A 26,621-nucleotide genomic window follows, 5' to 3' on the forward strand; every position below is an offset into this window, starting at 1 on the left:
TACATGTGAATGCAACATTTCTACAACAGTGTCAAACATTTTTAATAAGGCATGTCATTATGAAGTTAGGTAGCTCCCAAAACTTTATTGTGTTGATATCTTTCCAAAAACTTACTGAAACCTCTCTAAAACCAGCTATTCAAGGGAGAGACAGAGGAAATGACCAGACATTATCTGTAAACTAACATTGTGTAACTCAGCCATAAGTGGTCCTATACAGTGTATACATGTTCTAAGTGTTTCTATGACATACCTCAATCACAAAATGGAGTGTAAGGTACAACTGTTTATACACTGTGGGTTTGTGTAATGACAAGCGTCTGAGTTTACTTCACACACGTCTGGGCCACAGCTTTTGTCTAAACCTTTGAGAACCAAAGTGCCATCGTCATTCAAACACATTACCAAACTCCTTATCAGCTTGTGACCAGCTAAGCACAGCTTTGCAGCTGACAGGATATTGTATTTTTCATTTAATCATCACAGTGACTCACTGGCACTTTTCAAAATAAAGATAAATGGTGATTACTGAGAGCGCAGCATGCTTGGATTCTGTCTAGTGCGAGGTCCCTCTCATTCATAGATGGAATTCATGGCTTCAGACTTCACTGCGTCGACTATGAAACTGAGTTCATTGCACAGTGTCTCGTGTCTGTAGGCCATGCGGATCTGGGCCACGTTAGTCCGACGGATATCGTTCCCCTCAGGTCCATCTTTCAGATAGTTCTCTCCCAGGAAGTGCTTCTTCTCCTGTAAAAAAACAACAAAGGGATGATGGATTGATGCTGATTAAATGTGTTGGAGGTTTGGCAGGACAAAAAAAAAAGAAAAAAGGAGGAGTGAAAGTGTCACCTGGTGAGAGAGTCCACTTTGCAGCACACTGTTTCTGGCTATTTCACACACATCACAGGTACTGAGCTTCCACAGCTGAGCAGCGATAGCATACTCTTCCATCAGTGGTTCCTTAAATCATGACACACAAACAGTGGATACAGTTTATTTACACTGCAGAACTGAATCCACCTACAGCACACTGCAATAGTATGTTTACAATACTGTACACAAAGAATCAGGCGTACTAAACGTTAGCCTAGAAACCCATTATCTCCTGTGTGTTTGTGTCTGTTTACCTTGGTGTAGTGGAACTGCATGGGATCATCTGTGGACAGGGACACACACAGGCCTTTGTGCAGGAACTCTTTGAGAGGATTTTTGGAGTATTCCAGGAACAGGCTGTTGTTGCTGAGGGGGGACATTGCAATGGGCATCTGGGCCAGGTAGTACAGGTACTGCAGCACAGGGCTCTAAAGGAACACAAAGTTTAAAAAAAGAAAGATAAATACTGCTCTGGCAGACACAAGGTACACACTAACATGAAGTACACAGAGATCAAAAGAAGCTGTGTTAGTGTGTGATGTACGTGCTGACAGGCACTCACAAGTACATTTTTCCCCAGATTCCTATGTCGAAAACAACTTGACTTAACATTAGAATTTATGGGCCTTTATCCACACAGTCCAGACTTAAATGAGTTAAATGCAGTTGGATTATTGCAACTGTAATGAAAGTTACACACATAAAAACCTAAAGAAGCAACAAGGAAGTGAGTGTCTTGAACAAAATGACTAGAATACTGTGTGACTGTGCAGTTTGTGCTGTAAATTGATAACAGTGAGTCACTGTCAGCAAGTCGTCTTTCTTCAGGACTTTCTGGCCTTTCTGTTTTTGGAACATACTGTCCATCTACACCAGAAATTCAAAACTCCCAGTTTCCTGTCTCACCTACAGTTGTCACATTTTCAGCTGTCCTGTGCTGAACTGCAGCGCTAACAATGAGAAATCTGCAGGAAATTTCAGATACACAAGTTGAGAAAAACTTGGTCTCAAACCAACATAGACCTCAAACCAGAAGGAAGAAAAGTTAATTTTAGTAGTGATTATGTTGTCTTTTGGTTTAAAGTTATCAGTACTCTTCTGTGTACTCACACTGTGGTTGCTATTTTTGGTCTTTTGGGACAAAAAGCACAAAGTACAGTCAGTACAATCAGTATTATTAACCTTTGGCTGGGGGTGAGCCCACACAGCAGCACCGTGTAATCCCTTCCCTGCTCTGGGCAGGATTACTCTTTAATCATTAAACACCCTACAAGCAGCATCTTTTCTGAATACTACAGGTAGGGCACGCAAGATTGATGCAGCATAATATCACAATATTTTCCACGGCGATATTGTATTGATACATGGATGCAAAGTTTTGATTTTTTTATTATATATATGCTATTAATGTTGCAAATACAAATTAAACCTTTGGTGGCCTGCTAGAATAATAAAATCAATTGCTTTTTAGTCCACTAGATATATTTTTGCTGCAATGAAAATGATTATAGTGAGATGAACAGACTGAAAACTTAATATTATTAGATAAAAACAGATGTTGACAAAGTTTTCCTTCTGGGACACAATTTGCAGTTGATAAAACGTAATGAATTGCAATAAATGTTATCGCAATACTCAGCATATCGCAAAACATATCCCATCAGTTTCAAGATTCTGCTTCTCACCTTTAAGGCCCTTCATAATTAAGCCCCTTAGTACCTGTCTGAACTCCATCATATCTACACACCCTCCCATACTCTTAGATCCTCTTCTGCAATCCAACTCACATCACCATCTGCCTGCTTGACTAACATGGGTTCTAGAGCCTTCAGCTGTTCTGCCCGCCACCTCTGGAGGGCTCTTCCCCATGACATTCGCTATATTGACTCCCTTTCCACCTTCAAATCCCGCCTGAAAACACACCTTTTCAAGCTATTCAAACTTTTATTGTATATATGATCTATGGATACATTGCTGCTTGTATTTTTTAACTGTGTCTTGTAAGGCATCCTTGAGTGCTTTGAAAGGTACAGACAAATAAAGTGCATTATCATTATTATTAAAACATTTAATATTGTATCGTGGGGACCCTGCTGATTCCCACCCCATACCCTGCCCACAAATCTGAGGTACCTTCTTCAAGTTGAGTCCATGTGAGATGTTGTCAGATGTGAGAAAGGCAGAGACCAAGTGAGTGATTGATCCAGCTTCTCCACAGTGGGGACGGAACTGGAAGGTGCTCAGTCCGCGCTCTCTATAAAGGACAGAAAAGGATGATCAATACCTGAAAAAATCATGAAACAGTACCTGCTCATCTTTGTATTCGTCATACTTAGAGTGTTTATAGATATACGCTGTACTGCACAGTGATATGTCCGAGTTATTCTCATCAGCTATGAGTTCAGTACATGTACGGTTCTTACTTTCCTATCATCAATTAATCACTTCTTTCCTGAGAGCTCTGCCAAGTAAACAGGTCCTGCATTTTAATGGAAAACATTTTCCTCTGTCAATCTTACAGCAAAGCACTCTCCTTTAATAAAGAAGTGTGTGTTTTGAAGAGGGAAGAAGACATTAGCTCTTACTTTCTGAGGTTGTTGAGGACCATGATGTTTGCATACATGTGGAAGAGATAGTAGCTGTAGGGAGGGTTGTCATCTGTTGTCCACTGTTCTGGTTTTGGGCTCCTGAAGGAGAACATGTGATCACTGTGTTTGGACTCATCGTCTACGCTGTCGAAGCCTGCCACCTGCACAAAAGCCATTTACAACCGGGATGGTTGTGTGATGTCAGGCAGGTATTAAGGGCAAATTGTTTTTCAAGTATTTCATAAACAATAGTTATTTGTTTCCACTAACGGATAATTCTTCTTAATTTATTTATACAAGGTAACTCCTTAGTTTAGCCTGTTTAGCATCTTCAAGCATTATAGAAAGATTTAATAAATGGTTTAAACAAACCATAATGTTGTTGTGAGCAGATATGACATTTTAGTGTGTTAAGCAATGTATAGTATTTGTCAAAAATACACCATTTATTAATGTTTATATACTGCATATAAATAGGGGTGGTTAGAGACTTGTTCTTTTAACACGTTAATGCTAACTATTTATTAAACACTCTTATATCCTGGCAGGCTTGGTAGGGTTTGTTATGATGGACCCTAAAAAATACAACATCTTACATATTTGAGGAAAACATGAAGATGTTTGTGCTTCTGTGGGTTAACAGTGGCCTCAAATAGAGGAAGGAAAACATTCTCCAGCATCTTGGCAAAATTAGGCACCAGCTTCTTTGCCTTGAAAATATCACTGAAACAGACACAAAAATATATATCGTCTTACATTTTTAGGGTATTTCAAGATTTCACATTTTAAGAAATTCTTTTACAAGTTTGACATTTTGTCTGAAGCACTCACTATATTCTGGGGACTTGAATGATCCACCTCATGTTCGGAGAGTGTACTTTGTGGTGAATAAACCACTTAGACAGACTGTCCCATTCCTCTGGAGAGCGTCCGTAGATGGAAAGGCGCGGCTCTGCATGCTGGTACTTACTCTCCTCCAGGTCATGGGCCACCTCCTATCAAAGGTGAGAAGTAGAGAGTGCTTAACTGTCTCTGCAAAGGTTCTGACTTAAAGTGTATGGTGACATGATATGATACCTTTATGATGCGAGCAAAATACTCTCCACTGATGAGGTTGTCTGTTTTCAGGAAGATTTCTCGAAGTTCACTTGCTCCTACTGGGTTATACTTCGAATTGAACTTGTCAAACCGGTGGAAGGTGTGTCTCCCCTGTGAAGTTCATGAATTACAAAGCATAATTGCGAATCCAGAAGGGTCAGTCATGGAAACGCGCTAAGTAATAATGGTATTTATCTGCACTAGAAATAAAATGAAGTGACACAAATTAGAGGCAGAGAGAGTGAAGGAGTTGTAATTAGCAGAACTTTGACATGAAGTTCCCGATCTTTGTTTGCCTTGACAAGAACATAACAAACTGTTCTGCCTAATCTGTCCTCTACTGGGTTTTATGGATAATACTCTCCTGAAATTTGCTTAAAAGTAACTGGCCAATCAACCTTTAGCTGGTCAGGGTCAGTGTGACTGGATTGATGTTATGTCACAACAGGGCGTTCATTAATCGGGTTCCACCCACTGTACCCAGAGTCTAGTAGAGGGCGAAGCCTGTGTGAAATAAAACGAAGGTACACTGTAACTGTAGTTCTATTTGCACAGGCGGAGCCATCTACCCAGGAGCCCTGGTGCTCCAACACTGGTCAGTGGTGAGAGTGTAGGATAGCTGACAGTGTGATATGCCTTCTTACACAAAGTGGGCTCTGCATGTGTTCGGGTAGACACGCTCTGATTGTTTTTGTTTCAGCAAATTTCAGTGGGCATGCATGCTCGTGGTTGGAGGAGAGTGTTGCCCATAGAGTCCAGTAGAGGACGGAGCTTGTACTAATAGTACTAGGCTTACAATACTGTCACCTTTGTTTATAGTCACATTTTGACAAACTGAGAAAAGTATTAATTTTGCTCCCCATTTCCACATCTCTTAAACTACACTTTATGAAAACATAATGGTAAAACATGCTTTTCTTACTGCATGTACATCCAGAGAGTCCACAGTAAGGTCATAAGGGTCCTTATTGAGGCTGTGGAAAACCTGTTTGAGAGTCATCATTTGTCCAGCCTTTTCCAACACCACACGGTCAGCACCAGTCTTATATGTTTCCTGGATGAAGGTCAGCAGGTGTTTCTGAGACATGCAGGCAGCTGCATGAATATGTGTGTCCACCTGAGAGACAGAAACAATGTGTTCATCTACTGGAAAATTCTATGTTTAAAAATAAATAGTTAAACTTAGGAAAGAAGAGATGGCATGTACTGGATCACATGTTCAGGTGTTTTTGCAGAGACAATGTACCAGACACAATGTCAGATTATACACCCTGTAGATAGAAATCTAACCTTCCTAACATTGTAGAAATCCCTGTGAGGCACACTTTTCAGTTCCTTTAGCTCTGCCATCTCGTTGAGCATTTCATGGAGGTAGAACTTCGAACTCAAGAAATTCAGTCGTCTGTGGCAGTAGGTCTTCCTGTAAATTAGAGTCACTTTAGCGAGTGAAAAGTAAATACTGCATCCATAGGTGGCAACAACCAGTTTTACAACCAGGGCTGTCTATACAACAAGCATAGCTGTAGTATCTTTTTGTTTTGGCAACTTACGTGGGTCCATCTGCAATCATGGCGAGCACGTGACTGAGGTCTATGGCAAAGGTCTCTAAGTCTGGGTAAGGGAGGTCGTGGGGCTGGTTTTCTCTCAGAGCCTCGGCATTGTCATACACATTCACTATCCCGTCCTTCATCTTCAGTTCATAGTTTAGATTCTCAGGAATGTTCTCCATGCTGTAGGGATCCTCTCCCTCTGCTGGACACGGGCACATATCTGGAAGCGACAACATTGCTCAGTATAAACCAGAATGAAACATGAGTGTGTATCAATTACCATGATGCGAATACACTTCTCACCTGGTAGAACCTCCTCTTCTTCGCTCCATCTCGTGTTCTCAGCGCTGCGGAGGAACTGGGCTGTGGTTCTGCAGAATCTATGATAGGCTAGCTTTGAGTATTTCTCACGAATAAGCAGAGCCTTAAACAGACTTTTGGCTGCCTGTTCATAGTCCTCCACTGTGATCTGAATGGAGGACGGACATGCCACATAATTAGTCTGAAGTATTGTCTTATTTAAGACGTTTTGGTACAGTAATTGTATAAAAATATATGTAATATCTTTAAGCATTTTGTGAACATGAAGACAGTAAATATACACCATGTAAAGAAGCAAAAGCATTAAAGGGAAACACCACCTGAATTAAGAATACCAATATGTTATATCCATGGTCTAGGAAACTTCAATCAATGTTTGTGAACATTTGCTACTCTCCTTCAAAGCCAGAGACTAGAGAAGTGAGTCTCAAACTTGTGAGGTCATCAAGTATAAAGTCTGGAGCTGCTCCTGGGACAATGAATGGGAGCCTGCTTTTGTGGATCCACAGGATGTTTGTTTCCTTTTTTATACCCAAATGAGTTTTATTTTAGTGTAGTGTTCTCAGTTCTGAAATAGAAAATGTACCCATATACTCAGAACATTCCCCTGGGTGCTCTCAGTGTCATCTGTAAGATCTTTCCCAATTCATTGTCTATGGAGCAGCTCCAGACTACTTTATATATCATCATAAATTCGAGTTTTAGTGCTCTAGTTTTTGGATTTGGGAGAGAGTTGCTCATGTTTACTTTTATTTTTGGACAGTCTAAGACCACAGGAATAAGGGCCCTGACACACCAAGCCAACAGTCAGCTGTTAATGAGCACCTGTTGCCCTAGTTTTGGTGGTGTGTCCCAAACCAATGCCACTAGTCCCCCCGGAGCTTATCCCGACTGACACTGAGTGAGGGGCAGGGTACACCCTGGACAGGTTGCCAGACTATCACAGGACTGACACATAGAGACAGACAACCATTTACACTCACATTTACACCTACAGGCAATTTAGAGTCACCAGTTAACCTAGCCTGCATGTCTTTGAACTGTGGGAGGAAGCTGGAGTACGTGGAGAAAACCAACACTGACACAGGCAGAACATGCAAACTGCACAGAGGGGCTCTCCCATCCCGGGGTTCGATCCCTCACCCCTTGCTATAAGGCGACAGTGCGATCCACTGTACCACCTTGCTGCCCGAACTTGTTATATTAGGTAAAAAAAAAAATTGTTATTGTGTTTTTAATATGTAAACTGGCAAACTAGCATCTTGAATTTGTCCTGTGTGTCTGTCGATTTCCCTTTCTTAATGATGAATACAAACTGCCGCCACCAGCTGCTATGGAGAGTTATTTTCTCTCCCAAGGTGTAGAAGTACATGCTGGTTGGCCTTGATTATAGTCTTTATGGTGTGTTCAAGTGCAACTTTTTGGCCGATACACAGGTGACGTGAGGCAACGCAAGTCACCCTTGTTGCCAGCAGTTCTAAGAGTCAGTTTGGTGTGTCTGGGCCTTCACATGTATGACTTTTAACAATGGGTGTAGTATCTCTAACTATGATGCACACATTTATGTTTATAGTACTTACTCCAGCACAGTAATCACCACTAATAGTGACCCTCTGGTAATCAGGGCAGGTTTCTGGCACTGATGAGCAGGTGGAGCTGGGGGACAGGTATGGCGTGGCTGCCAATGACCGTGTCCAATCTACATTCACTGGGATCTGCAGAGACATGGACTGGGAACGAATCATCTTCAAGCTTTTCCTCCTGCAAAATTAGCATTATCGTTTATCTAAGTTAACGTAACTTTCCCAAAAGTCATGATACAATTCATCTGCTAAAAGGCTTTTATTTGTAACACTGATCTGACTGATGACAACATCAGTGACTTGGTGCCAGAGCAACAGCAGGGCCTACCTCTTGGTGCTCTCCTCTGACTGCTGCTCTGCCAGCTCCTTAAGCAGCTCATGTTCCTTGGCTTGCTGGAGGCCAATTGGGCAGTCCACAGGCATGGTGAACATTGATAAGGCATCTTTGTTGTCTTCTTCTTTTAGTGCTGAAGCATATACTTTCTCTGCTAGCAGCTGTGTTTCCTCCTCCGCTTCGCTCAGAGTTACCTTCGGGAATTGACGCGGCATGTCTGCAAGAAGGTAGAAGCTACAGTGGAGTGACTGGTGACAGTGACATGTCATCAGAGGAAACAAAGAGGACCTGCCCTCTTTATGAAGTCTTTACTTGCTCTGACCCACTTGTGCTGTTGTGTAAACAAGTAAATCTACCTGTGTCAGGGTTTGGGTGCGGGACAGACAAGAGATAACTGCTGCACAGCATCACCACCTGAAGAGCTCTGTGTGAACTGTTCATGTCTTGCAGGATTAGTTTTAAGCACTTCACTCTGTCAAGTTGTTTTTCTCAAAACTAGAAATGAAAACCATAAAAAAAATCCCCTATTGCAGTGCCACAAATTAACCAGCGTTCAAGATTTTGAGGTTTTAACGCCTATTTTAGCCAGTTTATATATGCTTCCACAGACACTATTAACATTTATCATCTTTAACATTATCTAGCTTTGATGTTGTTGTCTATAGTTTACTTATAATGTTATCCTGTGTTCCTATCTGCTGCCTTTATTTGTTGTACTTTTCCATCCTTTGCCCTTTTCTTCTTGTCTATGTAAAGCAACAAGTCACTACAATTTTGACAGGTGCTATAGCAGTTATCAACAAATGACTGCAATGGGATACTGTAATGGTAACACTAGCTAGTCCTTTTGATTGTGCGGCGGTACAATGACATTTTGAAAATAACTCGTGTCAGATAGTTCCACTAAAGTCCCCAGGTTCATAACCTTTGTAGCAATGCAAGTCCTCCTGAACTATTCTTGACATGTTACTATGTATGAGCAGTCACTTCCACACCTGAATAAAAATAATAATTCTGTTTTAGTCCTTATCAACAGCATCACTGGAACAAGATTTATTTTTACTACAGAATGAAATCTTGGATACGCTCCATCTGTTTACAGTCATGCTCACAGACCCATACAGTACAAGCAGCTATGTCAAACAGAGAACTGTCTATTTCTGAAAGAAGATAACCTGGGTGAACTGACAGTGTCTTACTGATATCCTTAGTGATAGAGGATACAGTTATGGTCATTGGAGCGCTGAGGCAACACCAGAGAAAAGCCATGTTGCATAGTGTCATATTAGAAGCCAATTTTCCGCTCTGCCAGGGTGCTTCCAGGAAGCTTATCATTCCGGACACACAACACTATCCCGACAACAGCTGTGTGCATCACGGAGGCCGTGGAGCTTTATGGCACCACATGCACACTGTGAAAATGGGTAGGCTCATAAAACTGTATTGATCTGGAGATGATGGCCTTATCAATTATTAATTGTCCTCCCATAAACCCTGAAAAAACTGTGATACAAATATTTGCATTGCTTTCTCTTACAGTCTGGTGCACGCACACACACACACACACACACACACACACACACACACACACACACACACACACCCCTCATCCCATCGGACAGCTGGACAGGAACTAGAATTAGCTATAATCACCCAAAAATTCCTAGAAAAGCAAAACAAACAGAAAAAACAAATAAACAAACAAAAACCTATGAAATTAAATAACTCATTCTGTTTCTCCACCAATTCGAAAGATATCTGATGGAAACAAATAAAGCTTTTGCGGATGAATTATGAACTTACAATTTATGATATAAAATTAACCTAATCACACGTCCTTAAAATCAGTGCGCGGCTGACGTTAGCTGTAACGTTAGTCTACCGTTAGGCTAGTTAGCTACGGTAACGGTTAAGTTACCGCAACGGTTTAGTATTCGGACAGTTAACTTAGGTTTTATTTCTAGTTTTAAACCTATAACTAACCTTAACGTAACTACAGCGAGGTACAAATTACGCTAAAATGCTAATTATATTATTGCTAGCTACTAACCTTTAGCCTCATCTTAATAGCACGCACTTCCCATTGTACACGTCTTACCTTTTAAGTTAACATTACATGCCGAGGTGCTGCCGCTGGTAAGTTTATTTCAATAGCTTTAACAATTGTTTGTATTGCTTAGCTTATGTTAGGTATGTAAGACTGTTATTTTTGCGCATAGACTGTTTTTAGCAAGAGGAAGAAAGTTTTCCTTCTACAGTGCTTGGCCGTTACCATGACAACCGGGGTCAAAATGGCTTCTGGCTTCCGTTCAGGTGTTTAGGCGAAAGAAAATTGTCTTAGTCAACTGTAGTTTACATTTTATACAGCACTTGTTTTTATTCTTATTTTCCCTTTACTATGTTTATTGTTATGAAGCAAAACACTGAGGCAAATCTTCTGTAACATTTTGTGAAAACTTAAGTTACCTGGCAACAAGCCAAAATGTCAAGGCACACCTGTATTTATATCTGTGCACAAAGCCTCTGTGTCATCACTCTTATCACAACATAAATGTTTGTTTTTATTTACGAATACACAATAACAATTGACAACCAGCTATTACTTACGGAATTTTTTTTATCAACAAAATGATTCAAAAATTCATTGTAAACTTTTCAAAATAACATCAATTCACCAATAACACATTTGTTTAAATGGGAAATAATGTAAGATAATGTGATGTGTCACACTTAATTTTCCTACATGCTAACGGCAACAAATAGGTTCCCTTTTAAGGTTTTTAAATTAAATAAATTTTTTTAGGTAGAGTTTGCCTCTTTCTTAGGAAATGGGTGTAGGCAACATACTGGTACGGTCAATTAAAAATTCATTTATATCTTTTAGTCTCAGCCCAGTAAGATATTGCAATAATAATGTGTGGTTATCACAAATCCCATGGCACACCAGTGTGCTGTGGCACACGATTTGAGAACCACTGGTCTGCATTGTTTTTACCAGCTGTTCACTCCTGGGAAGTCTGTTACTATGGTACAAGTGCTTTACATCAATTAAATAAAAAATATATATATTTGAAGATAGAATTTTTACCAGCCACGACAGTGTCACAATGGCTGGTATTGTGTCCACCTTGCGAGACTGTGTGTGTGTCACTATTCAATTCAATTCAAATTTGCTTTATTGACATGAAAGTTATAATAACAATATTGTCAAAGCACTTAGAGAATTAATAACATAAAATAAAATAAGTGTAAAAATAGTATAACAACAATAATAGTAATAGTATTAGTAGTAAAAGTAGTAGTAAATAATAGTAATAATAAATAATAACAAGTGATATATAAAATTTAACATTAAACTATATACATGTATGTGTGTCTGAGGGGGTTGAAGTGTTACATTGTTGTGTTTATGTGTGTGTGTGTGTGTGTGTGTGTGTGTGTGTGTGTGTGTGTGTTCATGTGTGTGTGTGTGTGTGTGTGTGTGTGTGTGTGTGTGTGTGTGTGTGTGTGTATTAGTTGTGTATCTCAGTGTCCACTGGTCGTTCTCAGCTCGTTACAGCAGCAGATGAATTTTGCTGCAGTCGTTAAACATTTGGGGATTTCTCCCAGTAAATAAGGGAGTTTCTCTGTGTCTGTTTTAAATTCAAATTCGGTGGGGGTTTGTGTTATATGTGTGAGAGATTTGTTTCGTAACGTTGGAGATTTTGGACATGAGGTGAGGAAGTGGAGCTCTGTCTCTACCTGTCCTCTGTCACACTGGGAGCAGAGTCTGTCCTCCTCTGGCAGCCAGTTCTGTCTGTGGCGACCTGTTTCTATGGCAAGACTGTGTCCACTGAGTCTGTACATAGCCAACACTTTCCTCACTGAAGCACTTTGGATTGTGCTCAGATAATTTGCTAACGTGTATTCTCTCTTTTAGGGCCAGATAACATTGTAATTTACTCTGTGTTTTGGTTGTTTCTTTCCAATATGTAATGTATTTTTCTTTCTGATGGTTTATCATTTGGTTGGGTCTGATTGGGTTGGTGTTTTGGTCTGCAGAGAGCCTCAGGACCAGCAGGCCGAGGGGACTCTTCTCTGGGCAGCTGAGGGCTTTGTGATGGTATGTCTGTGGGTGACTTGACTTCAGGTGGTTGTAAAATTTAATTGATCTCTTTGTATTTTTAAAATAAGGGGTATTGAGTTCTGCTCTGCAGGCGTTGTTTGGGGTCTTTCTCTGGACCTGTAGGATGTTCTTACAGAACTCAGTGTGGAAACTTTCTATGACTGTTTTGTCCCATTTGTCGAAATTTTGATTTAATTTAGGACCCCAGATTTCACTTCCATACAGGAGAATTGGTTCAATTACAAATTGGAATATTTTTAGCCAGATTCGAATTGGAATGTTTGTTTTTATATTTCTTTTTATGGCGCAGAAAGCTCTTCTGGCTTTGTCTCTCAGATCCTTCACAGCCATGTTGGTGTTTCCTGTGTATGTGATGTTTAGGCCGAGGTATGTGTAGTTTTTTGTCTGTTGTAATTTAGTGTTGTCCAAATAGAAATTGTGTGTGTTCATTAGATTTGTGCATTGCTTTTGAAAGATCATTATCTTTGTTTTTGTGGTATTTACAGTCAGGGCCCAGGTCTGACAGAAGTCCTGCAGGATGTTCAGGTGCTGTTGCAAACCCTCTTTAGTGGGTGAGAGCAGCACTAAGTCGCCTGCATATAGGAGACTTTTGACCTCTGTGTCTTTCAGGATGAGGCCAGGTGCTGTGGACCGATCTAATTGGTTTGCTAATTCATTGATATATAAATTAAAGAGGATGGGACTGAGGTTGCATCCTTGTCTGACCCCGGCCCTGGGAGAAGAAGGCTGTTTGTTTGTCTCAAATTTTTATGGCAGATCTGCTTTGTGTATACATATCTTTGATGAAATCGTATGTTTTCCCCCCAATTCCACTTTCAAGGAGCCTGTAGAAAAGACCCTCGTGCCAGATGGAGTCAAAGGCCTTTCTGAAGTCAACAAAACAGGCGTAGACCTTTCTTTTCTTTACATTTAATTCTTGGTCAATTAAGGTGTGGAGAGTAAATATGTGGTCAGTTGTGCGGGAATTTGGCAAAATCCAATTTGGCATTTATGTAAAACATTATGTTCAGAAAGAAAATTTACTATTCGTTTATTAATGATGTTACAAAATATTTTTCCCAGGTTACTAGTGACACAGATCCTGGTAGTTATTTGGGTCATATTTATCCCAGATTTATGAATTGGAGTTATTAAACCTTTGTTCCAGATGTCTGGAAAAGTGCCAACTGATATAATTATGTTGAATAGTTTGAGAATCGCCGATTTAATTTTATTGTTTGAGTATTTGATCATTTCGTTTAATATTCCATCGACTCCACAGCTCATTTTTGTTTTTACGGATTGGAATGTTTATGTGAGTTATTTTTCTGTTATTGGGTAATCTACGGGGTTTTGGTTTTTCTTTAGCGCAGATTCCAGGGTTTTCCATTTATTGTAGTTATTGTTTTGATCTATTTTTTTTGTGATATTACTATACAGATCTCTGAAGTGATTAGTCCAGGTATTGCCATCTTGAAGTGCCAGTTCATCTTTCTGGTTTTTGTTTATGGTGTTCCATTTCTCCCAGAACTGGTTGGACTCTAAGGATTCCTCGATTTCACAGAGCTGGTTCTTGGTGTGCTGTTCTTTCTTTGTTTTTAGGGTATATTTGTATTGTTTCAGAACATCATCATACTGAAGGCGTATGTTCTGGTTATCTGGATCTCTGTGTTTTGATTGGATAATCTTCTTAAAGTTTTTCTCAAGTTTTTGCATTCGATGTCAAACCATTTGTTGTTGTTTATTTGTTTATGTTTTTGTTCGAGATTTTCAAATTAGATAATAAAGCCAAATGATGAAAAATTGAATTGATTTTGTTCACAGCAAAGTTTACACCAATGTTATTATGAGGAAACATTTCAGACAGAAATAAATGAATTAAACTCTGTATTTGCTGATTTTCCAGCGCCTCCTGGTACTTCCCTACACTGTCTGGTTTCCATCTGAATGAGTGTGTGCAGTTATAAAGCTGACATGGTCGGGGACTGTGTTGTTGGATGGTGCCCTTTTCAGATAGATTGTGATCTTGCTGTGGTCTGAGAGGGGTGAGGGGGCTGACTGTGTAGGCTCTGAGAGACACTGGGTGTAGATCTGTGATGAAGTAGTCTACTGTGCTACTGCCCAGAGCTGAACTATAAGTGTAGCGACCCAGAGAGTCCTCGCAGCCGGCCGTTGACTATGTACAGACCCAGTGCACGACAGAGCTGCAGAAGCTGGATGCCACTTGTATTTGTGACTTTATCAAAGCTCTTTCTGGTTGGGCATTCAGGAGGGGGAGTATATCCTCCAGGTAAATGTTTGTCTCCCTGGGTGTTCAGAGTGTCTGCTCTTTCCCCTGTTCGAGCATTCAAGTCTCCACAGATCAGAATATTTCCCATGCTTTTATAATGGTTAATGTCTTCCTCAAGGATAGAAAAAACATCAGGGTTATAGTATGGGGACTCTGATGGTGGGATGTAGACTGCACACATGTAGACATGTTGCTCAACACAAAGCATCTTTTTGTTAATTTTCAGCCAAATATATGATTCTACTTTTTTAATTATTTCTAATGAGTGAATGAGTTCTGATTTATACCATATAATCATGCCTCCTGAGTCTCTTCCCTGTGTGATTGTGGGATTTTTTGTTGATGGGATAATAATCTCATTGTATTTTTGAGGACGACCAGTGGAAACGTCTTCTCTGCACCATGTCTCCTGTAAGACAATGATGTCAGAGTCTTTTAACTCTCTAATAAAGTCAGAGTTTCTGCTTTTTAGACCAAAAGCAGAAGTTCTGAGACCTTGAATGTTCCAACATGTTATTGTGAGTGACTTCATCTGTAATTGTGATCTGTTAAAAAAAGCATAAGATGAACACTGAAAGAAAAGAAAAATCATGTGTAGATAAATAAAAGGAGCGAAATAATATATAAGTGAACTGATAATATGTGGTTTGAAATATTGTTAGGAATTGTTGTTTTCTAACAAACCACTTAAAAAAAAAAAAAAAAATCTAAACATCATGTTTAACAGTTAACTATTATTTGATCATTAAGCTCTCTGCTCTTCTAACAATCAATTTAAAAATCTAAACATCATGTTTAACTATTATTTGCTCATTAAGCTCTGGGCTCTTCTACCACGTCCCTATGAGGCGAGAGCATAGCAAGTTTAACATGTGTTGTATGTCCCTGATGTCACCAGAGGAGGGGGAGGCCGATGCTCCTCTCACAGCTGCAGCGTAGCTCCGTCCGATGTTCTGCTGCTCTTGTAGTCTCGTCTCTGCTGTTGGGAGGAGGGGGTAGGGACCTCCAGGCAGGGTGGTTCTCCGGCTGGGTATTGGAGGTCTGTGTTGGATCAGCTGTGGTGTAGGCTGCTCGTTGTGATGGTGGTGATGCGGCGGGTGTCGTGGGCCGGCCATTCTCTCTGATGCTCTGGGGTGAGTGTATCGTGGGGGTCTGGGTGGTCTGGAGGGTTGAAGAGATCTTGATGGTCTGCGTGGGATCTGCGCTGTGCGGTTGTTCCTTGGGGTATCTGTAGGGTTCCTGCTGAGGGCAACGTCTTTCAGGGTCTTGGCAAAGATGGGGACTGCTTCTTTGTGCAAATGGACGTTGTCATAAAGGCAGTCCAGGTCTAGAGTTGGATGTTGAGCCAAGAAGACGTTGGTTTTGAGTGCGCAGTCCCTGGAGAGGCTGAAGTTCACTCTGTCTATGGTGCGGGGGTGGAAGTCTCTCCTCTGCAGCAGTGTGGAGATGACGATCCTGCTGTTGCAAAATGTGGTCCAAGTGATTCTAAATGCTGTAACATAGGCAGCTGGACTTTCTGTAGCTGAAGGAAATCCATTTGCCTACGTTATAGAATTTAGAATTACCATGACCTGGATGACTCAGATCTTCACCAGCATGTAGTCCAGGTGACACCTTTTGTAGCGGGGACTACCACAAAGGCAGTTTTGAGTATATTGACAGGGCCATTTGGCCACTTAACACACCTGGCCCACATTTGTTTTCAGACGTGGGTGGCTGTAGTGCAGCTGGTGTATCTGCAAGATGATTAGGGATTCACGATATTGGGTTATTTGCTGATATCAGATATGCTGATATATAACAACTTATTTGGCCGATAACAGATACCAATATCGATAGATCCCCACCTATTTTGTTGATCATGAAGTCTCTTCTGTAGTGGAAGAAACATCATATTATGCATGCATACTCTTATTGTGGTGGCCCATCAGCAGATGGACACACAGAATTCAATACTTTTAAATGTATGTAATATTCATTCATTATGCAAAATAAGAAAAGCATGTTGGCCGATTCTGATAATTAATTTTGAAGCCAATATTGGCCGATATTATGGTGCATCCCTAAAGATGATGTCTTGTTTTTCTGTAATTTTCATTTATTAAATATATTAATTTGCATCAAGTTAAAATTACTCAATGATTTCTTAAAAAGCTCTTTCATAAAAACATAAGTCAGTAGAGTCCGAGGTACTCAACACCTACAGTAGCAGGGACTCTCTCTCACACATGCTGTCTAATTTAAGACCAGCTCAACCTCAGAGACTCCTTTCTGTTTACGATTTGCCTTGAATAATTGCAGATGTGCAGTGATGAGAAGAGCCTATATTGTGACTTGATTTCATAGTTTTTTTAGCCGATTATCCTATATTACTCTTAAACGCCTTTAATCAGTTCTGCGCTTACCTTCAGTGTCGCCCATAGCCATATCTGGGGGTGTTGTCATCTCAAGTTGGACACAGTGAAGCACTCGACAGATTCAGTGGTACCCTAATAGATTCTTTCTGCATCTATCTGGGTCAGACCCAGTCAATCTATGAGTCCACAGTGGCACACAATTACAGTTTTGTTTTCCTGAGTGCACATCTCTCTCTATTTTAAGGGGCCAGTGGCCTCATGTTGACGGAGCAACTAATCCTGAGACTATGTCAAAACTGGCTGTCAACAAAGAGAAGGCCTCACTCAGAGTAGATGGAGCCTGCTGCCTACTGTTCTACTTATCTCTCTTACTGTCTCTTAGACACACAGGGAGGGAGGAAGAAAGAGAGACTCCTCACTACTTTTGTGGCAAAGAGGCATCACAACCAGGTTGTCTTTGCAGTTGTCCTTTTTAGTCAGCGTCACAAGCTGCTGTGATAATTTTCTGAAGTACCCACAGACAGGCAGTCTGAGAACAATCCAAGTGTTTGCCCATTTGTTAGTTTTCTCCCTTGCTTATTAGCACTGTTTTTATCTTGGCGCTGGCCTTGGTATTGTACATCTAAAAATACATAATGCTACTGTGGTGTCCAGGCCAAAGTCACTTCTAAAAACAAAGAAATGTCCCCAGAAGACATTATGCTACCATATACTGTCAGATTACCACTCAAATCTCTGTGATAACGAAGACAACTGACCCCATCTCCCATCTGTTATCCGTATATGATGCAGAGCTGCATAATGCATTTTATCTATGTATGTACTTGCCATCACTGCCCAGATATTTATAACCAGACTTATCCTTAATGTCAGAGGCGAGAACTCTCCTCTAGCAGTCAATGTGATGAATAAACCTTTATACTGTATGGTTCTAGTGCTCTTTAACCAGCCTAATAATAGTGATAATAATTAGCCTAATATCATCCGGATGTGGATGTGGATAAACTGTCAAAGATAGATGGCAAAATTCACAAGCTGTGGCAAATTTTATAGTGCAACATTCGCTCAGACTTACTTGCATTTTTTAATTATCAAATCAAAAGCATTTGCAGAGCACTTCTGCTCAACAGCCAGGTGTTTTTCATATGTGCCTGAAATGAACAGATGGTCACGTTGCTTGAAAAATAACAACAATATGGCAAAGAGTCAACAGATACTGCACTTGCTGCATCTCTGCATGCTTGAACTCCCCAGAGAGACACAGCACATTTATTGTTAACGTCAAAGTGCCTGCTGATTCCCACCATTGCAGGGCGATAAATCAATCCCCACTGGATTAAAGTGCCCTTTGTGTATATCGAGAACTCAGCACCTTAATAACACAGGAGATAAAATATTATATTCAGCATTCACAGGAGCCTATCTCATATTGATCAAAGTGTCTGGTTTAGGAAACATCATATCAGATGGCTGAGAAATAGAGTTATGGTGTGGGTCTGCTGAAAGTATGCTTTGATACTAATGTGGGGAGTAACTTAATGGAGTGCACTCTGGACTAATATGGGTGTGTGTGCCCTGGTGTTTGTGACTCTGAAATGTACTGGAAATGTGTAGTTGACCATATATCATCCCCACAGTTCCTTTGGACAGTAAGGATCATCATTCATCATTTCCCATCCACTCTGTGAATCCCACAGGAGGCCATTACCCAACCACTCACATAGCCTATCTCAGACCGAGCTCTCTATACTCTGCTGACTTTATCTTGTCTTTTTTTGGCTTTTCTCAGACACGTCACTGCAGTTAATGGCCGAGCCCCCAGGTTGGCTCTTTGTCAATGTCATATCAGAGAGAGAGGTCAACAGCACCAGAGAAAGTCATTTGCACAAAACAAAGATAGCGATGACAGAGAGAGGGGATAAGTAAAGAAACTCACTCTTTCCCAAGCAAGGACTGGACTGCTGCTTTAAAAGAGGCGTGTCTCCTCTTCTCATCTTTCAAAGTGGCCAGGGCCTGAAGGAGAGTGAAGATGAAAATGAAGGAAGTGCACTCATCCATGAATGCGAAGCAGCCTCCTTCACAGCAATTCTCTAATATTCCTCAGATACATCTCTAGTTCGTCTAGATGTGTAGCTGTGTAGTTGTTTGATTTGGATACACATAGATCAGTTACAGTTACAAAGTCTCACATGCATCATAGTAAGACAGATTTTTTTTGAAAGGAGATTTTAAAACAAGATACATTAGGTGATGTTTGCCTCCCCTTGACAAATATCGGTGGTCATCATCACTGCTATATGTCAAATAAGCACACTCACCTCCTTGGGCTCTGCCGTCTCTGAAGTGTATACAAACTGTGCACAAGTTCCCTCAGAGAAACATCTAAGTCATGCTCTGCTCTTGTTGTGGCTAGAGTAGATCATATCTCATCCACCACCCTGCAGTGCTCATCACTCCATCCTTAACTCTTTCACTGCTGCAGCGTAGCACAAGGGCATCAGCCGAGCACATGCAGAAGTCAGACGTCATGCTCATTTGTACTGCGTCATAATGTTTTCAGGCAGTATTAATGGATATAGTAGGAATTCTCTCAAAATGGATCAACATTTAAAACACCAGTGTGTTTTCTCTTGTCTTTCTTAGAGACTAATCATGTCCTCTTGTGGATGTTTCGGTCATTTTCAGGATATTTTGCTCAGACATGACAGGAGCAGAGTAGCAAGTAATAACAGCAATGTAAGAGAGCTCTTTTTATGAGATAAACACTAAATGTACAAATAATATTTGTACATTTTCACTTGGGAGACTAATGTATTTCAAAGCCTAAATCCCCTGCTCTTGCTTCTGTCTCTTTAACTACAGTCCTGCATCAAAGATAAAGACTATTACAGCACAATCACCTGGACTTACCTCATCACTGCATGTCATGACAAGGTAATTGTCTATTATTGCATGTATTTTGTGTATGATGCAAAGAAACTAAAAGCTGTCTGTACCACGGGTAACATCAATCTCTAAGTACGAAGTCACAGACAGATCAAAGGACTTTCTCTGACACCTTTGCAGCGCAGATTAAGCAGTCTTGCAGTACAGTATAGCACAGGAAAACTCCTCACACAGTCTAGAGGAAGGCCCAGATTTACTTCTGTGGCCATAAGCAGTCCACAGTCCCTGATTTAGCCTAAGGGTGTTTGAGATTACGAGGTTAATCCTCTCTGCTCAGGTTAACAGGTTACTTTTAGAGTTGGGTATTGAGGACTGATTCTTAGCACTGGGCCTGTATCATTTTGATTGACAGCAGTATTGTCAGAGTGATTATTCATCTGTCTCCTCACCTCACGTCAATAGTGACATAACAGTGTGTCAGTGAGCAGTGCCACAAACAGTGTAAGTTGGTGATCTTATTATTACCTCAGACGGTCCTTTTTCGCTCAGTTGCAAGAATGAATGAATGAAATTTTGTTGTTGTATCATGTTAACAGTTATGTCCATCTATGTGGGCTTACAAGACACCATAAAATCAAAATAAGCCAGGACCAGAGTCTAGTGTACATATTTTCAGACAACATTAAAAGAAAAGAAAATTCCTGCAAAAAGCATTTTGGAAACAATTTGCAAAAATCGGTATCGTATCGTCCAGGTGAAAAGAGCAGGTCCCAGAATAATACTCTCCATGGCTGTCTGAACACAGCTGTGGAAAAAATAAAACACTTGGAGCTTAGCATACCGTAAATACTGGAAAGTGTTTTTTTTTTTTTTTTTGACCAGCTGACCTACACTGAGCAGTTTCTTGATGCAGTCATCACGTCAGTGGCGTCACCAGCTGATTGGCTTACTGAAGCAGCAACAGTGGTGCACAGTTAGAGAGTACATGGAGTGTGCCAGATCTAAATCCATTCAGTCTATAATTTGCTGAATGCTTTTATCGTGGTGAGTAACACGTAATGTTTTTCTTTTACCATGAGGGTTTTGTGGAGAAGCTAAATTCCCATTCAACATGTAGACACGTGTAACATACGAGCCACTAGATGGCACAATTGCTTTGTTTTACAATATTTGCTGACTGCCTCAGGCCATTCAGTCATTTGAATTGTATTTTAAAAAATAAAAAATACAATTTAAGAAAGACTGAAGCACCCAAATCAAATCTTGTATTGAACATTGTAGGCTATGTTTCTAAGTATAAATCCCTCCTTGCAAAAGAACAGGTTGTGAGCAATCACAGCAGTAAAGCAGGAGCATGGTGTTAACTATCTGTGTTGGGCTTTTGATTAATCACCTCTACAACCTATGAAGGCGAAAAACTGCCTGTACTCAGAGTGCATAATGATTTACTTACAGTATTCAAGTAAGATTGAAGATTGATTTCTCACCTATTGCTGTTCTTATGGGGCTTCTTATAAAAATGACTTTGCTTGATTGTAGCTGTCTGATGTTATTGACTGGATCATACAACTACAAACAAATTTTGCAGTTCTACCCACCTAATCTCACTAGATGGCAACAGAGAACATGAAATGAAAGTTTTGACCCTCACTTTGTTTCTATATGACCTGCTCACAGTCATACTACAAAGCTCTAAGGAGCTGTAACTGGCTTTTCCAGTGAATTCAAACAAAAGTAGAAACTGTCTCTTGCCAACATTTTTCCAGTAACTTATGATCACATCTTTAATCAAAATATAGTGTTATGGGGTCTGTAAAAACTCACAAGCACATCTTTCATTTCTTTCATGTTTACGTAAAAATATTCATTTAGTTTGCACAGGAGAAGCTGATAGTCAAGCTGTTAATGAGCCCAGGGGACACTAAACAAGTGGCAATGAATATCTTGCTCTAATTATCCAGTTAGTTTGACTTTATGCCATCCAATAAATTCCTGATTTGAACTACTGTAGTGAATCTGTGTGTGTGATGTATAAATTAAATTGTGAATTTCTGCAATAGGGACCGAGCAAAGCTTGAGGATAAGATGCCATGTCTGGACTATCCTCAGTGGGTCCTCATGTTCCATCACTCTGTGCTGTGTTCACCCTATGTTCCCCCTGCTACTACCAAAGAGGCAAGTGCACATGATGTACCCTTTGCATTGTAGGCCTGGTCCAAATAAAAGAGAGTGAAGGAGTACAGCCAAAAGCGAAATCTGCAATATATGTCTTTGGCAGTGCAGTGTGAACTCTCAAAAAATGTGATGGGGGAGGGGGGGGGGGGGGTGAAAATGTGTCAGGTTTAGAGGTCTGCAGCCTTTCACTGCTGCTGAGTCTCAGGGGTCTGCTTGAATGTAAGGGTCATGATCAGTGCTTTCTTGGAGCAGTTCTTCCGATGCTCTCTCAAGAATGTTAGACCGGAACCCCCTGCATCGGCCCTCTCGTGTCCCAACCGTCTACCATTGAATGCAGATGGAGCTAAAGCCTCAGCCTCCTCTGATGGCTTTAGGGCTGCTCTGTGGTGTGGGGTGAGCCAACAAATATGAGCTGAACCAAGCAGGAATGCGCCTGGCACCCTGTCTGCCCTTTTTCTGAGGGGAAAGGGGGGCGTCATAACAGGGGGAATGTAGTAAGAGGAGGGGAGGCTCTAATGAGACCCTGTAATCACTTAACAGAGACCAGGTGCTCTGTGTCTTGCTGTAGCAGTGCGCTTCAGACAATAGAATGCCACTTTCAATTTACAAGAGTCATGAGCAAAGGAGGTCTGGACGACGGTCTAGATTTTGTATGCAAAATGTTTATTGAATAACAATGTAATTGCTTTGAAGCAAATAAAATAGAACACATTTACAAATATATAATATACATATAAAACACATATCCTATTACCACAGTTTGCAAAAGAATAATGACACTTAGCTACAATGCCCATATATATATTTCTTCCTGTACAAAAATAGTTCTATCTGCATAAGTACTTTAATGTAACCTCTATATAATATTTAAATAAAGGAATTCATATATACATATACCTGCAATAAAAACAAATATAGATTGCACATGTTTTTGTACAAACAACAACAATTTCAAGTATATTTCAATCCATTGTGGACTGGCACATATCTCACAGAATCCCTTATACAGTGTCCAAAACTTGATATAAACTGAGAGCTTCAGAGCTCTGTAGCCTATCTTCCTGTTTGGCATTGTGATGAAGATGTCTTTTCCTGATGATTCATTCGACTTTAAGTCCAAATGGAAAAGTGCAGACAAGTACTGACAGTTTGGAACATGGTGGTATAATCCTTAGAGGATAGCACTTATCAAAGTCCTGGCCTTGAGGAAGAAATGTGTAAAGTCCCAGAATGTTAGAAGAGAGTTCCCTCTTTAAGCCAGAGGATGTGTCCACTTTGCCAGCTAATAGCACTCTTCCTTTCCCCCTGCCAAGCAGAGAGCAGCACCTGTAGTTCTCTCCACGCCGTGCCATCCAGTGTCTGTGCGCCAGCTGCAGTTGTTTGCACGCTCGGCATCGCTGAGCTGCAAGATTCAGCCTCTCGAGAAACTCAGTGCAGCCAGTCTTGCTCTGACTCAGTTCTCATGCCTAGAAAAAAATGTGCCGGGAAATACTTGGCAGAAGTCTGAGGCATTTTGAGAATTTTAGAACAGAGAGAGGACACTAACTCCCTCGCTTTTGTTCCCAACTCTTCTTGCAAAATCCCGCTCATGTCCGTCTGAGGAGAGCCTCAAGCTTGTGAACTTGTGACTCATTTATGCTCCACACGGGCCTCAGCCTGCCCTGCTCTAGCCTCAGTGTGACTCTGTGCGCTGGGAGAGACCGACGCCTCCGGCCGTATCCCTGAGGGCTGATCTTGTCAACAGGGGCGCTCCCGATCTTCAACTTGTTGTTGAGCTGGTGCAGGCGGTGTGCGAGGTCATGCACTGTGCAGGTGCCCAGCGAACAACCTTGTCTTCTTGACTGGTTGGCTGAGTTTTTAGACCTCTTGGTTCGGACATTGGTGTGAGTGCTGGAGGACAGAGGGAGAGAGGAGAGAACATTAATCCATGGTGTTCACTGCTTAGTTGTTAATTGCTGAGAATTCTCTGCTTAGATTTTGTATTCCTTTTTAATGACTAGCAGAATGTTATGATTGCATGGATAGTGTCTTACCTGGAATGTGGCAGCAAAGTATCCCTGATATCTTCTGGTCTGACAAAGCTGTCAGACTCTGCTGTCCTCTGTACTGATACACTGTCAAGATCCCTTCTCAGTCTGCTCCCTAGCCATATGCTTAGCCTGGAAGAGGAAAAAAAAAAGTCCATTAGTCTTAGGAAGATTATTCAATAGACAGGCAACAGCTGTCCCTCACTTGCCAGACAGTCACATGTTATATCAAACGAAAATGATTATTGAATGAATTACTCTTCAGGTAACTCACCTTTTTCTCAACTCCGGGTTCACTTCAAGTTCCACACAGTGTGCTACTGTCGCCAGTAGACAGCAGGAGAGGAAGGACTGGAAGATCAATTGCATTTTGACTCCTGTGGAGAGAAGGGAAGACACTTATTAGTTACTTATTTATGCTATAAATTGATATTTAACTCAGTGAATTCCCTACTGTCCCTCAATGCATGTAAAACTTTTTCCTGCTCCCCTGAATGCCACACTGGCACTTGCTTACACAAGAGTCCAAAAGCCAAGTTATTTGCACTTATCATTCATTTATTTAAAAAGTTAAGCTAAGGTCAGATTTGCTCGGTTAAGTAAACCTGCAACCATGCTTTGGGCCCCTGGCCAATAATGTGAAGGACAGTCTACCAATGAGGAGTCCAAAATAGGCTCAGCTTAAAAACTAAAGTGCTCTTCAACCCAGTTACCTTATCAAATAAAACAAGAAAATCAATTGCAACCATTAGATGCACTGCCTCCAGCAGAGGCTTTACACCTTGAAGGCAATTCCCTAACAGACACACACACACACACACACACACACACACACACACAAATTAAGAGCTGAACAGCTTATATAACCAGACAGATAACCTGTCCTTGTCTCTACACTTGTGCCCCGACCTCAAAAAAGCAAGGATAGAGCCATCAGCTGGCAGCACAGCAAATCACAGCAATATCTGCTTTAAAATAAAGTGCACATACCTGTAATTCTCTGGTAATTCAGTTGGATGAAAAAAAAGTTCTTGTTGTAGAGTCAGCTGTAAAAGAGTACTCCACAGGTTTCTTGAAATTGCCACTAGTTCTGTAAGGCAGCTGTGTCACTCTGCTAATAGCTCCTACACACCAGACTGGGAGCATTTATACAGGAGGTGGGAGGGGCTCATTGACTGACACACACAGTCTCTCATCCTTTTCCCCCACCCCATCCAGCACACTGCTGCTGCGCTGCTGCTCATTAAGTACAACAACGCAACAAAGTGAAAAGATCAAAAATGATTAATTAAAATGATAAAAGAAAATAGTGAGAGAGTAAGTGCAGTGCAGTGCAGCCACTGTATCCTGTTTTCAGTGTTGAGTCAAAACATTAACTTTTCCTCAGCTCAGTATAAATGATATATCAACTAAATGTACAATTATCATAAAATGTTGTTTTATTTCTATATATGATGGCAACAATCAATTAGCACCAGTTATGTAAGTCACATAATACACTCACTGTGGCACCAAGAGTACAAAGCGTTCATCTCAGCCGGCTGCTCTCTACAAGGAGAGGTATTAGGAATCTAAAAAATCACAAAGGAGACGGTTCAAACATTCATCTTGTTTATTTGAACTTTAGGGTCAGTTAGTTATAGTTTTTGTTAAGATTCCTTTCAGTCCAACCTGGCTAATTGTGTAAAATAAAATTTAAGGAATGTGTCCACAGTCTGCTTTTCACGGCACTCCCTGACGCAGTAAGGTTCCATGTCAGCTTTGAAAGTACGCTGGGTGATGAATTTGAGATGTGGAAAAAGACAAGCATTGAGTAACTGATTAAATATAGACCGTATGCCCAACTATAAACACAATATACTCATTGTATTTGTTTGTACAAGGCAAATATTTGACTCTGGACTTACCATGTCATTTATTTTGATACTTGGATAAACGCGAAGTGGAATTTTACAATTAACCTAAAAATAAATCCAGAGTCTGAAGATGAACTTGAGCAACAATCTGTGATCTATGAACAATATTGGCTTAGACATTTTTTAAAATAGTTCTGATTTGTTGCTGTTATAAATTATACGTAATATGACTTCACTTTTTGCATCAGGAATGCAAACACAGGACTCTATTAGGTGATAATGGGGGAGCCATCAAGTCTGCCTGTATGTCTCAACCTCACACATCATGGGATGGTCAGTGCAGTGAGTCACTCTTAACCTGCAGGCAGCACATTTTACATGGCCACTCTTTGTCCACATCCAGAGAGAAAGATATGTCTTCCTCTGGTTTTTATTGATGTTTAGTCTGTAAGGCTCAAAGTAATACCCCTGTCGGTGCTGTTCATGATGCAGATGTGTATAATAAGCCCTCAGGGGGATACATAAACAGAAAATACCATCACAAATAGCACATTAAGGAAGTTACAACTTTTTGT

The 26,621-nt window shown here is 40.7% G+C and overlaps 2 protein-coding genes across 3 annotated transcripts; both read right to left on the minus strand.

Annotated features, from left to right (window-relative positions):
- Nucleotides 1-47: 47 nt before the first annotated feature.
- Nucleotides 48-19,494, minus strand: ampd3a (adenosine monophosphate deaminase 3a). Of its 2 annotated transcripts, XM_049560114.1 has the most exons (16): nt 19,421-19,494; nt 19,039-19,115; nt 8,345-8,567; nt 8,014-8,194; nt 6,416-6,581; nt 6,113-6,332; nt 5,853-5,982; nt 5,485-5,679; nt 4,542-4,673; nt 4,296-4,459; nt 4,061-4,187; nt 3,462-3,625; nt 3,010-3,130; nt 1,131-1,304; nt 853-963; nt 48-750 (listed from the first exon to the last, which is right to left on the minus strand). In XM_049560114.1, the coding sequence occupies exons 2-16, from the start codon at nt 19,094-19,096 to the stop codon at nt 574-576; spliced, it is 2,343 nt and encodes a 780-aa protein (XP_049416071.1). In that variant the 5' UTR covers nt 19,097-19,115; nt 19,421-19,494; the 3' UTR covers nt 48-573. The 2 variants fall into 2 exon arrangements, with proteins under 2 accessions (XP_049416071.1, XP_049416072.1); XM_049560115.1 differs by lacking the exons at nt 19,039-19,115; nt 19,421-19,494 and adding an exon at nt 10,449-10,616.
- Nucleotides 19,495-22,805: 3,311 nt separating this feature from the next.
- Nucleotides 22,806-25,309, minus strand: adma (adrenomedullin a). The gene is made up of 4 exons (XM_049562638.1): nt 25,181-25,309; nt 24,465-24,567; nt 24,197-24,322; nt 22,806-24,053 (listed from the first exon to the last, which is right to left on the minus strand). The coding sequence occupies exons 2-4, from the start codon at nt 24,557-24,559 to the stop codon at nt 23,750-23,752; spliced, it is 525 nt and encodes a 174-aa protein (XP_049418595.1). The 5' UTR covers nt 24,560-24,567; nt 25,181-25,309; the 3' UTR covers nt 22,806-23,749.
- Nucleotides 25,310-26,621: the final 1,312 nt, after the last annotated feature.

Source organism: Epinephelus fuscoguttatus, linkage group LG2 (assembly GCF_011397635.1).
Source record: "Epinephelus fuscoguttatus linkage group LG2, E.fuscoguttatus.final_Chr_v1".
Classification (NCBI taxonomy): domain Eukaryota; kingdom Metazoa; phylum Chordata; class Actinopteri; order Perciformes; family Serranidae; genus Epinephelus; species Epinephelus fuscoguttatus.

Excerpts from the sequence above, each read along its gene's own strand:
- ampd3a (XM_049560114.1), bottom strand. The coding sequence starts at position 19,096 with ATGAGAAGAGGAGACACGCCTCTTTTAAAGCAGCAGTCCAGTCCTTGC. Across the intron at positions 5,983-6,112 it reads ATGATTGCAGATGGACCCAC|GAAGACCTACTGCCACAGAC; the intron begins GTAAGTTGCCAA and ends TCTAATTTACAG. Across the intron at positions 3,626-4,060 it reads TTCATGTTTTCCTCAAATAT|GTGGCAGGCTTCGACAGCGT; the intron begins GTAAGATGTTGT and ends GCTTTTGTGCAG.
- adma (XM_049562638.1), bottom strand. The coding sequence starts at position 24,559 with ATGCAATTGATCTTCCAGTCCTTCCTCTCCTGCTGTCTACTGGCGACA. Across the intron at positions 24,323-24,464 it reads AACCCGGAGTTGAGAAAAAG|GCTAAGCATATGGCTAGGGA; the intron begins GTGAGTTACCTG and ends TTCCTCTTCCAG. Across the intron at positions 24,054-24,196 it reads ACTTTGCTGCCACATTCCAG|CACTCACACCAATGTCCGAA; the intron begins GTAAGACACTAT and ends TCTGTCCTCCAG.